The 15,259-nt window shown below is 39.0% G+C and overlaps 1 protein-coding gene across 2 annotated transcripts in view; it reads left to right on the top strand.

Annotated features, from left to right (window-relative positions):
* The window catches only part of RALGAPA2 (Ral GTPase activating protein catalytic subunit alpha 2), a 393,192-nt gene that overhangs the window by 295,067 nt on the left and 82,866 nt on the right, over window positions 1–15,259 (top strand). The window contains exon 37 of one of the 2 annotated variants that reach the window (XR_008529157.1): window positions 4,873–4,928. Coding sequence is in view for 1 of the 2 variants with exons in the window: in XM_054574136.1 (XP_054430111.1) it covers window positions 4,873–5,000 (128 nt within the window). In the remaining variant the exon portion in view is untranslated. Of the gene's footprint in view, window positions 1–4,872; window positions 5,001–15,259 lie in introns of those variants that run through there. The other variant, XM_054574136.1, reaches the window with a different exon arrangement.

Raw genomic sequence — 15,259 nt, 5'->3', positions numbered from 1 at the left:
ATAGCACCCAGACACTACCTTTAAATTATAGGTTAAATCATGTCCCCCACTTCCCTAAACCACCCAGAAGGCTTTCATCTTCTCAGAGCAGAAATACAGAATCCTTAAAATTTTCTACAAGGCCCCTCCTATTACCTATCCTACTTTATCTGCTTTTATACTTTTTCTTGCTCACTCAATTCCAGTCACCGTGGTTTCCTTGCTGCTTCTTAAACATACTAATTCCACTGCCACCACAGGGCTGTTGTATTTGCTGTTCCTCTGCCAGGAATGCTCTTCTATTGGATGACCTTATAGCTTCAGGTTCATTCCCCGTTTCTGTGAAGTCTTTACTGAAATATCATCTTCTCCTTACAGCTCTCCCTGGCCATGTGATCTAAAATTGGGGGACTTAGCCCTTCAGAAAGAGTCCTACTGCTCTTCCCTGCTTTATTTTTCACCTTGCACCTTCATATATTTTATGTATTTATGCTATTCTCTGAAACCTCCAATAAATTCTAAGCCCAGTAATGAGGAATTTTTTATATATTGCTGTGTCCCAGTGAATAGAATAGTGTCTGTAATGTAAATTATTGAATAAATGAATAAGAAAGTGTGAGAGTGAATAAATACAAGAGTTAGAAGTCAGACCCAATCCATGACCTCATGGAGCTGACAGTCTCCATATTAGTGAATGAAGTCAAGTCAAAGAAATTTTCATGGGAAAAAAGAAGTGAGAGGGAAGAAAGAAATCAAAAAAAGACAGGCATCAGAACCTTATGGGTTGCTCACACAGTGAAGGAAACCTGCGCCTCTGTTAAAAAAAGTAGATGGCCAAAGAAGAAAAATACACATTCTTTTCAAATGCTCATGGCAGTTTTTCAAAGATAGACCACATGATAGGACACAAAGCAACCCTCAGCAAATTCAGGAAAATTGAAATAATACCAAACTTTTTCTCAGACCACAAGGCCTTGAAACTCGAAATCAACCTCAAAGAGAAACTTCAAAAACTTGCAAACTCATGGAGACTGAACAGTACACTATTAAACAATGAATGGGTCAATAATGAGATAAGAGAAGAAATCAAAAAATTGCTGGAAACAAATGAAAATGAACAGACAACAGTCCAAAACCTATGGAACACAGCAAAGGCAGTCCTGAGAGGGAATTTCATAGCAATACAGGCTTACCTAAAAAAGACAGAAACATTTCAAATAAAAGACCTAACACTACAACTTCAAGACTGGAGAAAGAACAACAAATAAATCCCAGAGCAAGTAGGAGGAAGGAAATAGTCAAGATCAGAGCAGAACTGAATGACATACAAACAAAAAGAACAATTCAGAGGATCAACCAATCCAGAAGCTGGTTCTTTGAAAAGATAAATAAAATTGACAAGCCTTTAAGCAGACTCGTCAAGAAAAAAAGGGAGAGGACCCAAATTAATAATATCGGAAACGAAAGCGGAGAAATAACAACTGATACCACAGAAATACAAATGATCATCAGAAACTATTATGAACAATTATATGCCAAGAAATTTGAAAATCTTGATGAAATGGACAAATTTTTAGAAAAGTATAATCTTCCAACACTGATGGAGGAAGAAACAGAAAGCTTGAACAGACCAATAACAGCTGGGGAAATTGAAGCAGTAATCAAGAAACTCCCAGCACACAAAAGCCCAGGGCCGGACAGTTTCACAGGAGAATTTTGCAAAACATTTAAGGAAGAGCTAACCCCTGTCCTTCTCAGACTATTCCAAAAAATCCAAGAGGAGGGAAGACTCCCAGACTCTTTCTATGAGGCCAGCATCACCCTAATCCCAAAACCAGATAAAGACCCTAGAAAGAAAGAAAACTACAGGCCAATTTTGCTGATGAAAATAGATGCTAAAATCCTCAACAAAATATTGGCAAACCGCATCCAGCAATACATTCAAAAGAGTATCCACCACGATCAAGTGGGATTCATCCCAGGGATGCAGGGATGGTTCAATATACGCAAATCAGTAAACGTGATACATCACATAAATAAAAGACAAAAACCAAATGATCATCTCGGTAGAGGCAGAAAAAGCATTCGATAAGGTACAGCACCCATTTATGATCAAAACACTCAGCAAAATGGAAATACATGGGGCATTCCTCAACATAATAAAGGCCATATATGAAAAACCTACAGCCAATATCATACTCAACGGACAAAAACTGAAAGCTTTCCCACTAAGATCGGGAACACGCCAAGGATGTCCGCTCTCACCGCTTCTTTTCAACATCGTATTGGAAGTCCTAGCCACAGCGGTCAGACAAGAGAAAGAGATAAAAGGCATCCAAATGGTAAGGAGGAAGTAAAGCTATCATTGTTTGCAGATGACATGATAGTGTACATAAAGAACCCTGTAGACTCTACCAAAAAACTCCTCAACCTTATAAGTGAATTTGGCAAAACAGCAGGATACAAAGTCAACATTCAGAAATCAAAGGCATTTTTGTACACCAGCAATGCAATAGAAGAAGAAATCAGAGAAAAAATACCATTCGATATAGCAAGAAGAAAAATAAAGTACCTAGGCATAAATTTAACCAAAGACGTAAAAGACCTGTATGCAGAAAACTATATAACATTGAAAAAAGAAATTAAGGAAGACACAAATAAATGGAAGCATATACCGTGCTCATGGATTGGAAGAATTAATATCATCAAAATGTCCATACTACCCAAAGCAATTTATAGATTCAACGCAATCCCTATTAAGAGACCAATGACGTATTTCACAGAAATAGAACAGACATTTCAAAAATTTATATGGAACCATAAACGACCCCGAATAGCCACAGCAATATTGAGGAAGAAAGACAAAGTAGGAGGGATCACAATACTGGACATCAAACTCTACTACAAAGCCACTATACTCAAAACAATTTGGTACTGGCACAAGAACAGACCCATAGACCAGTGGAAATAGAACAGAATAAAAAGCCCAGAAATAAGCCTAGGTCTGTATGGGCATCTAATATTCGACAAAGGGGGCAGAAGCATAAAATGGAGCAATAACAGCCTCTTCAACAAATGGTGGTGGGAGAGCTGGACGGGTACATGCAAAAAATTGAAATTCGATCATCAGCTGACACCATACACAAAAATAAACTGAAGATGGATAAAAGACTTAAATAAAAGTCACCACACCATCAAAGTCCTAGAGGAGAACATTGGCAGGAAACTCTCAGATATCCCACGCAGCAAATTTTTCACTGATATGTCTCCTAAAGCAAGGGACATAAAGGAAAGAATAAACAAGTGGGACCTCATCAAAATAAGAAGCTTCTGCACGGCTAAAGAAAACATCAGCAAAATGAAAAGGGAGCCAACCCTATGGGAAAATATATTCACTAATGATACATCAGATAGAGGTTGATCTCCAAGATATATAAAGAACTCACTCAACTCCATTCCAAGAAGACAAACGATCCAATCAAAAAATGGGCCAAGGACCTGGGCAGATGCTTTTGCCAGGAGGACATACAGAGGACCCAGAGGCATTTGAAAGGATGCTCAGCATCACTGGCCATCAGAAAAATGCAGATCAAAACCACCATGAGGTACCACCTCACACCGGTCAGAATGGCCATCATAAACAGATCCACAAACAACAGGTGCTGGCGAGGCTGTGGAGAAAAGGGAACCCTAGTACACTGTTGGTGGGAATGCAGACTGGTACAGCCACTGTGGACGGCAGTGTAGAGTTTCCTCAAAAAGCTGATAATGGAACTGCCTTTTGATCCAGGGATTCCCCTGCTGGGACTATACCCTAAGAACACCAAAACACCAATACAAAAGAACCTATGCACCCCAGTGTTCATAGCAGCACAATTTACAATAGCCAAGTGTTGGAAGCAACCTAAGTGTCCATCAGTAGATGATTGGATCAAAAATTATGGTACATATACACAATGGAATACTACGCATTAGAAAGGAAAAAAGAACTACTAAACTTCGCGACAGCATGGATGGAACTGGAGAGCATTATGCTAAGAGAAATAAGCCAGGGGGCGAAAGACAAATACCATATGATCTCACCTATAAGCGGAACCTAACCAACAATGCAAAGATGCAAGGAAAATATGACCAGCAACACTGAAAGGAAAAGAAACCAACAGAGACAAGAGGGAAGGAGGGAGAGGCAGGCAGGGAAAGGGAAGGAAAGGGGAAAGTCAAGGAACATATAGCAAGAACTCATGGACAAAACCAAAGGGGAAGAGCTGAGGGAGGGAAGGAGGGAGGGGGAAGGGAAAGTGGTGGGGGGGAGGCAGAGAGAAATGTATTTAAAAATAAATAAAGAAAAAAAAGTAAAAAAAATAATAAAAAAAAGTGGGTGGGAATGAGTATAATGCAGTATCTTGGAAGCAGAGGAAAAAAGGTTCAAGAAGAATGGGGACTGTAAGTAGGACCTTGTAGTTGCTATCAGGGATAGTAATCATCTCTGTTAAGAGTTATTATGCATCAGGATCCATGCAGAAATAGTGCCAGTTCGATAACTGGCTTCAGAAGGATGCAAGGCCAAAGATACGCAGTGAGGCAGGGCTCTGTATTGTGCATAATGTACACAATATAGGCACTTAACAAGAAAAATGCCTTTTCTGTAAATGACATTAAAAATAATAATAACCTGGTAACAGTTTGCCATTGGAAGTTTTGCTGAAGAGTTCATAGTCAAGGAGCATTGTGGAGCAGTCCTTCTTTCTGCCCTGCTAAGGTCATCATTTATTCTGTGGGGGACAGCCTTAATGGTCATGGCAGGTGTGAGACATCAGTTGCCTGTTCTCATGTCTTTGGTTTGACTTTTCCTGGTTTTTGAAAATTCACCGTTTTTCTGTTTTGAATCAACAGGTTCCATTTTTTGGGCCTCTGTTTGATGGAGCCATAGTGAATGGTAAGTTACTGCCAAGCCTTATATGTGCCACATGCATCAACGCCAGCAGGGCCGTGAAGTGCCTCATCCCACTCTACCAGAGCTTGTATCTTTTTGAGCTAAATATACAATTTATTAAGCATACCAGAATCCAGAATCCTGGCAGTTTTTCCTGGGAGGTAAGTATTAATAAATGTGTTTAAGAGGAAAGAGAAAATTGTTTTCAGTCCGTGTTGAAAATACATAGCGTGATTTTCATACCATTTGTTAATATGTACAATAATTCTATGTTGCATCAAACTTAGAGTGTATTTTCATGATTTAGTTATGTAAGCTTGTGCTAAGAAGCTGCGACTATCAAGAGATATCATATCTTTTCAAGTATTTTTCCCCAAGTTCCATCTCCTCCTTCATCCATCCCTGTTTGTTGCAGTTGGTAGTGGGGTCACCAGAGTGCCTATAAGAAACCAACAGCAAATGAAATGACTCAAATACATCAAAGAATGTGGCAAGTGCCACCAGAGAAATACAAATACTCCTCTAGGAGGTCAGAGGCAGGAGAAATTGCATCTAGTTGGGAGGACAGGGAAAAGCATCCTTAACTAAGTTGCCTTTGAACTCATCAGTAAAAATGACCAGAAATTCTTTTTTAGTTTTTCCAAATCATTAATATCTGCTCCTCTAATTAGTAATCTTCTCTAAAAATCAGAAAAAATTTCACATTTGTAATTTTTATGAAACGTTAATTGGTATGCTATAATTTTAAAATCCAGGCATGATCTTTGACTATAAGAAAGAGAAATTAAAGTGACTTCATAAAATTGCTGCAGAAGGCATCTAACCTCCTAATAAACCTTAGAACCTTTTTGTTTCTAATTGGTATTGATAGCGATTATAAACATACTGCATTTGACCTTGTTCTCTCTACTTCTCCCAACCTAACTGTCAGTGATGTGTTACTAGAGACTGGGGGTGAGGGGTGGGTGAGAAATATCATGTGTGAATAGATATGAAGAACACTATATGAAAAATATCTTTCATTAAAATCCTGGTCACTTCATTGACTGATATTCTGTCTTTAGATTTAAAAAAAAAAATACATATGCCATGTGGCAACTTGAAATTATCATAGAAATTAGGAGTAGAAAAAAAGCTATTAGGTCCCATCTGGTCCCTCCCCAGGGGCCAGGGCAGCATTATGCCCTTCAGCGTGTGCTCTCTGATGCTTTGTCCAGGCTGGTGGTGAATGTTTTGGAGATGGCATTCTTTGCAGTGATTTCTACAGCATTCTAGACTTAATCTTATGGCTGATGTTGATTCAGCCTTCAACATGGAATTTTTATTTCACATGCTGTTAAAAAGAGGTTCTTGGCAGAAATGAGAAAGACCTATTCAGCAATTGGCTTGTCAGTTTGCATGTCAACTAGGATAAGCGGGACACTCCTCAGTCAAGTATGTTGGATCAACGCAAGAAAAAAAAAATCATTTGCAAACACAAATTCTGTTTTATGTAAGTCCATTGTGATCTTTGTCATGTCACCTTCTTGACCTATCTAGCTTCTCATTATAAAATACATGCTTTTTTATTTTGTTGAACACTGCTTCCTCGAATAAGAATTAAGGTGACATCAGAATAATCAGGTTTAGGGAAAACAATAGTTTTAGAAGTTCAAAGGATAGGATTCAGCATCACTTTATAAACTTTTCAAGCAATACATTCAACTAATATGAATGCCAGTTAGGGCTATTGATGTGGGTTAGTAAATGCTGTGTTCTAAAATTACTCCTAAAATAGCCAGGTTGACATCTCTGAGAACAACTTAGTATAGAAATTAGGAAAAGGAAAGTAAAACACCTATTATGTTGATTATTATAAAAATTTTAAATATTTGTCTTTCATCTTATACCTTAAGAAGGTTTAGTTTGATGCTATTCAAATAATTTAAAACAAGAAATAATATATGTAATTTTTTTATAGAGATAGAGTCAATGAGGAAAACTTTGCAATCACTTAACTACTCTTTTCTATTCTTTTTTTTTTTTTTTTCTTAGATAGAGGGGAAGGGAGGGAGAAAGAGAGGGAGAGAGAAACATCCATCAGTTGCCTCTCGCACAGGCTCCAACAGGGGACCTGCCTGCAACCCAGGCATGTGCCCTGGCAGGGAATCAAACTGGTAACCTTTTCACTTTTCAGGTCGATGCTCAACCAACTGAGCCACGCTGGTCAGGGTTTAACTACTCTAATTCATCAATTTATGCCTGCAGTAGGGCTAATATTCAGACCAGAAACCAAAGATATAATAAGAAGTAGGAGGAAGGGGAAATGTTTTTGTATTTTTGTTCATTTAAATACTTAAAATTAATTTGTTCCTTTAATCTTTTGTTAAAGCATCCTGATCCTCACATGCTTTGGCAAAATATAAACTAGTTTCTATAACAGCCGATATCTGGAATCCGTTGCTTCATTGAGCTAACTAAGTCTTAGATTTGAATTTTGAAAAATAGTAATCATGGTGTTAATAGTGTCTCTTTATATTTATTCACTGACCAAGTAGTCAGTGTGGACTCCTGAAATATCGAGCCCAGTACTGGGGGTTCCAGGTACATGAGGACTAAAGCAGATGAGGCTCTGGGCCTGTGCTTCACAGAGAAACAAACAAGCTGATGAAGTTCTATAAAACAACTGAAGGTGGCTGGGGGGGTGGGGAAGCGGGGGTCAGGATTGTGAAATCATAGGGAAAAGCCGTCTTTGGAGAGAGTAAAAAGGCTGAGGTTGGAGGGATGTGAGAGCAGCTGTCCCCAGGGAGCAGGGCAGTATTCTAGGCAAAGGACATCTAGCAAGTACAAGGACTCTGAACTTGGGTTGGTTTGTTTTTTTTTTTTAAGGATTTTATGCATGGTCAAGTCCATCAGGGTGCCTGTGACAGATGTAAGAGCAAGCTTCCAGCAGAGATGGTGGTACCTGAGAAAGCCGAGCTTCCCTAGCCCTTTAACTTCATGGCCTGCCTTGCAAGTTCTAATTTTAGTACAGCATCAAGGCTGCCTGAGTCAGGGCCACAGGTGAGAAAGAAGTGTAGAGGCTGCCACTCCAAGCCTCTGCAAACCCCCTAAGGGCTGAGAAGATCAGTAACAGTTTGGACACACCTGAAACGGGATCTGGCTACATAACCTGTAGGTCCAAATACAGAATGGAACTGTAGCACCCCTTGTTCAAAAAGAAGGGAAAAGTGACTTTAAAGATGCTAAAATATAAAACGTTTTCCATTTTTCTGTGGCTTTTCTCTTGACTGCTTTTGGTATTTATTTGTTTAATATCACTTAAAAAAATTAAAATTAAAAATATTAATATTAATTTTATCATTCTTTGTATTGTGCAGTGCCAGTTTAATATGCAAATATAAAAACACTTAACTCATAGAATCACCAAAATTACAGTTTATATTTCATAACTCATCCATGGGTATATTTTGTTCTTACCAGAACCATGGAAACACTGCATAAAACTAATTTATCTATTTTTATTTCACTCTTTATTTGCACATATTGTACTAAATCACTACTCCCAGTTTACTGATAATTAAGGAAGGACTAGCAGGAGAATAAACTAGGGGTCACCCTGTATTTCCTTTTCCTTCTATGTCATCGTTTTCAGGGTAATTGTTGGCTAACGTAGATAATTCCCAACTTTGGATGGTACAATTTATGATTTTTTTCAACACTACGATGGTGGGAAAATGATGTGCATTCAGTAGAAATCATACTTGGAATTTTGAATTCTGATATTTTTCCAGCCTGGTGATATTAGGTACAGTAATGAGTGTTGGCAAAGAAAGGGAAATTTCTTTGTCAACACAGACCAATTTATATGGACAATGCTGTGTCCTTATTTTGTTTCTAGCATTTAAATTACAATTGTTAAGTAAAACATTGCCAAATTGCTCATTTCATCCAAATGTCATTCATTTTCTAAGTATCCAAATGACTATTTTATGAAGAAAGGGCATGCTGTAGTTCAGACTTTCTATAAATAAGTCCTCTAAAGAACTAGCACTTGCTTTTTTGTATTGACCACAGATACCCAAACACTGGACCTGAAGGAACCAGTGGAGTTAGTTTAAAGTAGTTATTCTCTCTTGTCCTTCTCCAGCTAATGATTAGTACTTCACAGCCTTAGAATAGTGTCATTTGAGATACAGTCTAAAAATGTGGGCATTTCCATACCATTTTGTTTAGAAAATGCAATATTTCTTATTAAGCTGAGGACTGGGAGCAGTTTTGGAATGGATTTGCCTTTCTTTTGTTCTCTTAAATTTTAGGATCTTTTTGAGCAGTCAATCCAGCAGAGAACCTGTATTGAAGGAGTTTTTATTTGGGGTAGCCTTGGCTAAATGACAAAAAAATTGAACCTGTGTGGTGAAGGCTCATAGGTGACTGAAAAACCCCCTTGACTTACATGATAAAAAAAATGTTAGCACTGTAGGGATGTGTTTGGAAAGTACCCCCAGTAACATTCCACCCTAGCTCCTTTGTTCCTTCTGAGTTTTCTGATAACTTCCTTGGCAGACTAAACCAAATCTGTCAAGTGGAGCCTTCGTTCTGTGACCACTGCTCTTCTGAGTGATGAGGGCCAACTCACCTGCCATCTGCTTTTTTTATCCCTTGTGGGCAATCAGAGGGCCTGTTCCTGTGCCTAGAGTGTTGTAAATGGGAAGCTTGCCACATGTCATGTTTACAGTTCCCAAGCCAACTAAAGATTCCAAAATCAAAACATGGTCAGCTGATAGAAGTTTCCAAAACCATTTGAGCCAGGATTTTCATTCTCCTCCTCAGATAACTTATTTCAGGGAAAAGGTTGCAAACAATATGCATTGCACCCATTAGGAGGAGTTTACCCTAAATCAGACAGATGGTGGCATTTTAAAATAAACATCCACTTCAGCAGAACAATAGCCTCAATGGCACTTGCCATCTCTTCTCTCTGGAAGTATCAGCATTCGACTGAGAGCTAGGCTGCCTAAGAAAAGTAATTTTGTACCTCATTCTTTCACATGTGAAATTTAGTTTACAATTAGCAGATATATTTGATAATACCAGAGCTTCTATCTTAGACTCATAACTTCTTAATATTTCTAACTTTTATTCTCAATTTATACAACTTCAGAAATGGTCCTTCTCCCTAAAGCTGTAACAGTCCTGTTTCTTGCCTCTCCAGCATGATTGTTTTTCTTTTTTCTGGGAAGAACTTTAATTTCCTCCATTTGTCTCCATACACTTAAGAAAAGTGTATGAAAATGAGGTAAGTGGTACCATGTGGTTTATTTCGCCATGCGGCACCAGTGAATGCATTTGCCAACATTTACTATGTCCTTGACATGTGCCAGGTATTGTCCTAGACATTAGGAAAGGATATTTGAATAAAATATTCCAAGGAGGGTACAATAGTTGCTCATGGACTAAGCTCTGAAAGAATATATCATACTTTTGAGAACCATAGATGCTTCATTCAGCAGAGTGTGGGAGACACACAAAGAGGATGGAGGGGATGAAGGCATTTTAGGGGCAGTGGAAGGAGTTTCAACATAAATGAGGGCCTGACCTCAGACAGTGGCAGAGGGATCAATTGGATACATATGTAAAGCAGGTAGGTTAATTCAGTGAGGAACCTGCTAGATTTTTTTGGAGTATAGAGGCTGATGGGAAGAGGATCAAAAACAGAACTTTTTGGAGCATCACATTGGAAGAGTAGGCTTAGGTGGAGAAGGGGAGGAAAAGGAGAGAATAGTTTATCAGCAAAGTAAGGAGGAGAGAATGAAACTTCAGCAGATAGACAAGCAAGGCACAAGCTCCTGGGAGGTTATATGCTTGGGCACTTCTAGCAGCCTCAAGTCTTCACTAGAGAATTGGGTATAATAGGTCCTAGAACTGAATTACTTCAAGGAGAGAGGCAAAACACATTTCAGATAAGAGCAGCACCAAAAAGGAGTTGGTAGTGCCCTAAGAATGAAAAATGCACAGGAGGGGGCTGAATTAAAGAATGGTAGCCAGAATGGAGTGATACTCTATACGGGAGGCTGTACACAGTGCTTTTTTAATTCACATTTCTCGACAGGCCCAAAGGTAAAATATGGTTGTAATAGGGACTTACACTACTTGATGTTCACCTCAAGGTACATTTTACTAAAGGTAACAAGCATTAGTAAGTTCTTGGCTGGCAAACAATCTCATCTCTCAGAAGACAGAGGAAGCAAATGAAGGGAACCACTATTTTGGAACCATTCCTTAGCAATGTAAAAGATTAGACTTGTGACTTTGCGTGGAGTTTGTATAAGACTAGGAGAAAAATGCAAGTAGACCTGTACCCTGTCTATGGAAGCATATTTCAAAAAGTTGAGTTCAGAGGAAAATATGGCATATTCCCATACATGGGTTGAGGCTATAAAAGCGAATAAGAAGTGAGAGATTTTTTATTAAAAAATTGAAACTATTTATCTGAGAAAGTAAAAGGAAAGACATGAAAGAACAGCCAGTGTAGTTGCACAGAGTGGACTGATGAGTTCCACTCTGATGAGTTCATATTTAAACTATGGGCATCAGGATTAAAAGAGGAGCTTTGCCTCATGTTGACAGAAGGTGGTCATTGTTAACCTGTATCCCATCTTCTTGTCCTCCATCTTCTTCATATGAGAAGTACAGAAAAGCGTCCTAGTGTGTAAATTAAAACTCAGATCACAGAGAACATATTAAGAGCAAAAGAGGGTTGGCCCCTGCAAGTAAGATCCAGCCTTCAAGGCCACATATGTCTAGTTTTAGAACAAATTTACAACAGTCATCTCAGGACCACAGGAATTTTTTTTTTCATAAGAAATCATGTATAAAAACAATATACTCAGAATTGAAAACAAGAAAATATATTCCTCATTTCAAAGGATTAAAGGATGAATTTTGAGATGTTGCATGAATTCCTTGTAAAATCGTTAGGCTAGATTATTAAATGGCTTGTAATCCTTCAGAAAAGAGTTAGTTCACAGAGAATAAAATATCCCAAACACACTCATTGTGTTCGATAAGATTATTATTCTCAGAGGTTAGAAAAAGCTTATGAATCTTAATTTCAGTAAAACAAAACATAAAGTATCATAATCATCTGGGAAAGAGGCAAGAGAAATGTGGGCTGATGGCAGCTGGGTGACTTCACTGAGTCAAACCTAAAATGTGTTAATTTATAGACCACCAGTTGACTGGGGTCCTTGTGTCTCTGGTACAGTGTGTGTACTATAGCTCTGCTCATCCCCTCTTCTGTTCAACTTTTTTATCAGCAGTTTTCACAGAGGTCTAGAATACATTTTTATCAAAATACTATGTAAGAAAACTGAGAGGATTAACTAATTTCATACAGGCAAAGTCAGAAATCAGGATTATTTCAGATGAAACTGCCAGGCCCAAGCCAACAAAGTGAGATTTAGTAGGGTAGACTGTAATGCCATGACTTGGGTTCAGATAATCAGCTGTGTGAGTACAGGAAGAGGGTGATATAAATACCATGTTAGTAGTCACTTTTGAAAATGTTTGAGGATTTTGGTTGAGCACAGATTTGAGATGAGACAAGAGGGTGATGTAGCAGTGAAGCACACTGCATTCTCTGAGATCACGGCACGAGGAACATGAGGTCTGGGTCTCAGGATTCACAGGAACAAAGGCATCATCCCTACACTCCCCCAGCTTCAGGTCACATTGTAAAGGTGGTGTGCCCACTCTGGAGTTACGTTGTAAGGGAGACTGACCAACCTGGAGAACATCCACTGACGTTATGACCATTGCACCTTAGGTCTCAGGGAGCCATAAAAACCAAGGAGTTGTTTCAGGAGCCTACAGGGCTTTTAAAGAGATGAGGCTACAGAACTGAGGCCAATGAACAGAGGAAACCAGGAAGCAGCTGTTAGCTCAGTGTCAAAGCAAACATCCAAAACCCAGAGCCTACAAAACCTGCAGACGGGATCCAGCCCCCAGATGGGCTTTGTTTGAACTTCAGTTGGCCTCCAGCATTACTCATAAAAATTGAGGTTGTCAGCCACATTGAAAAATTGGGGGGTTGTGTATTTTAAAAATATCTAGATTTCTGACTTCTCTTAAGGAATCAAAACCTCTGACCATACCCGGGCCTCCTTTCCTGCTGGCAGCAATTAGCCTCTTTACAGGCTGTGCGCTCTCCTGCTCACTACAGCCTGGCCCATCCACATGTCTCCCCAGTGCTGAAGTCTGGCACCAGGTGCCACCATCATGATGCCCCCCACCCATATGGCCTCCCTTTGAGGATTAGTGAGAGAATTAGTGAGCCAAGCAGGTAAAATAATGTCTGGGCCTTCATGAGAGCCCAGTGAATATTGCAGTTATTATCACATTACCAGCCTGGCCCCTGTAAATATCAGAGTTTTGTTTTATTTTTTAATTTTTTTTAATCCTCACCCAGGGATATGTTTATTGATTTTAGAGAGAGGGGAAAGGAGCGAAAAAGAAAAACATTGATATGAGAGAGAAACATGGATCGGTTTCCTCCAGTACATACCCTGACAGGATCAAACCCGCAACCTAGGTATGTGCCCTGACCAGGAATCGAACAGACAATACTCCAACCAACTGAGCCACTCAGCCAGGGCAATGTCAGAGTTCTGAACCTCTTGTGAAAATGAACCACCCAACTGTAGAGTTAGGTTTCAGGAAGTATTTACTTTTTGCCATAAGCAGGTGTTAAAATAAAGGCCAGAGACTGCTTCTTCTCTCAGGAAAGGTTACTATAAATCTAGCAGTATGTGCAGAAACCAGGCTGACATCATGCTTAAGGAAGTATCAGTAACCACCCCCAGTTTTCCTGCTCTCTTCCTGTTCTCCAGTCTGTGGTTGTTGGGTCATCCTTCTCATTGCCAGTCCTTTACAGGAGTGTGCTTCTTCCCACTGTGGGGCCTTAGGGTACAGTGGTGACTCCCCTCGTGAGTCCCCTCTTAGCCACTTTTCTGTCCCCCAACCCCAAGGCTTCTTTTGGGTCTCTCCTGTGACACAGATCCCTCACCTTCCTGCAGCCATTTAGCTTTATAAAGCTGTTCTTGCCAGACTGGGCCTTCCTTTAACCTCTTCTTTCCCAATTATACTGCAAATTGCCCAGCCAGGGCCTGGTTTCCATTCTGTTGATCTCTCTCTCTCACATACACCTCCTAGTACATTATAAGTGAGTGAGTGAGTGAGTGAGTGTGTATGTGTGTGAGTGCGCGCGCGCGCAGGAACATAAAGAGAGAAAGGGAGATAACTTGGAAAAAAAATATTTTTGGAAAACAATTATAAGACAAATCATATTTTATAAACTTACAATTTTTTCAAAATTGAAAACCTTAATTATCCAAAAAATGTACCTTTACAAATAGAATATGTGTATGTATGTATCTGTAAATATTTTTAAGTCCTTTTAATTACTTTTTTGAATGTTTAGTTGACTGCTGGCTCTCTAGCACTTAGAACAGAACTTTGCACATAGAGAGTACTCAGTGTTCTTGGGTGAACTACATTGGCAAATATGCATATGTATTCAAGAGAAAAAATGGTAGAACTTTTACTAAAAAATTAAATTTTGTGTGTATTTTTCTTTATATTGAACAATACAGTGTCTTATGCATATTAATTTTCTCTTGCATTCTAAATAATAATCTTTCTGTCACCACCCCAAAAAGTCATTGAAGGACATTTATGTGAAAATTCTGCCAGTTCAAATGGTGACTTTATATTTGATTTTGAAATTAATGGAATCTTATTGAGAACCATGAAAAGTAAGTGAAGGCACTTCAATGATACCATTTCTTTAGAGCAGTAAATTTATTTAGTTTTTTAAAGAGAGATTGAATTCAAACAGCATTTAAGTCAGAAAACTTACTGACTAGAAGGAAGTGGGATGGAAACCTAATGTTGCCATTAAAGCCATGGTCAAAGCCAAGGAGGGGAGTAACTGGTTCAGGATGAGAAAGTAGTGTCAGGAAAGGCCTTAAAAAATGTTTGTGTCAGTGTATTTCTAAATCCTAGGAACGTTATTTGTAGGGGTTGTTTTTTTTTTTTTATCCTTAATTGTATGTAAATTTTATACACGTAAATAAAACGCCTGCAATGCCTAAGGGAAGCTCTCCACATTTCTGAGACCTGGAGCAGGCTGGGCCTTGGCTGGTCATGCAAATACTGACAGCTGAAGTCACTTGTTGGAAAGTCCGCAAACTCTGGTTACAGCTGCATTTGTCAGTAGCTTTAAGGGAAGTGTAATCAGCCAGAGAGATTAATTTGCATCTCAATTAGAACAGAGTCTGGAGGAAGCACTAGGGTCTGATTTCGGAA

The sequence above is a fragment of the Pteronotus mesoamericanus genome, unplaced genomic scaffold (genome assembly GCF_021234165.1).
Source record: "Pteronotus mesoamericanus isolate MK-2021 breed Mesoamerican mustached bat unplaced genomic scaffold, CSHL_Meso_final contig_25, whole genome shotgun sequence".
NCBI classification, from domain to species: domain Eukaryota; kingdom Metazoa; phylum Chordata; class Mammalia; order Chiroptera; family Mormoopidae; genus Pteronotus; species Pteronotus mesoamericanus.
This window is presented reverse-complemented; position numbering and strand designations above follow the sequence as displayed.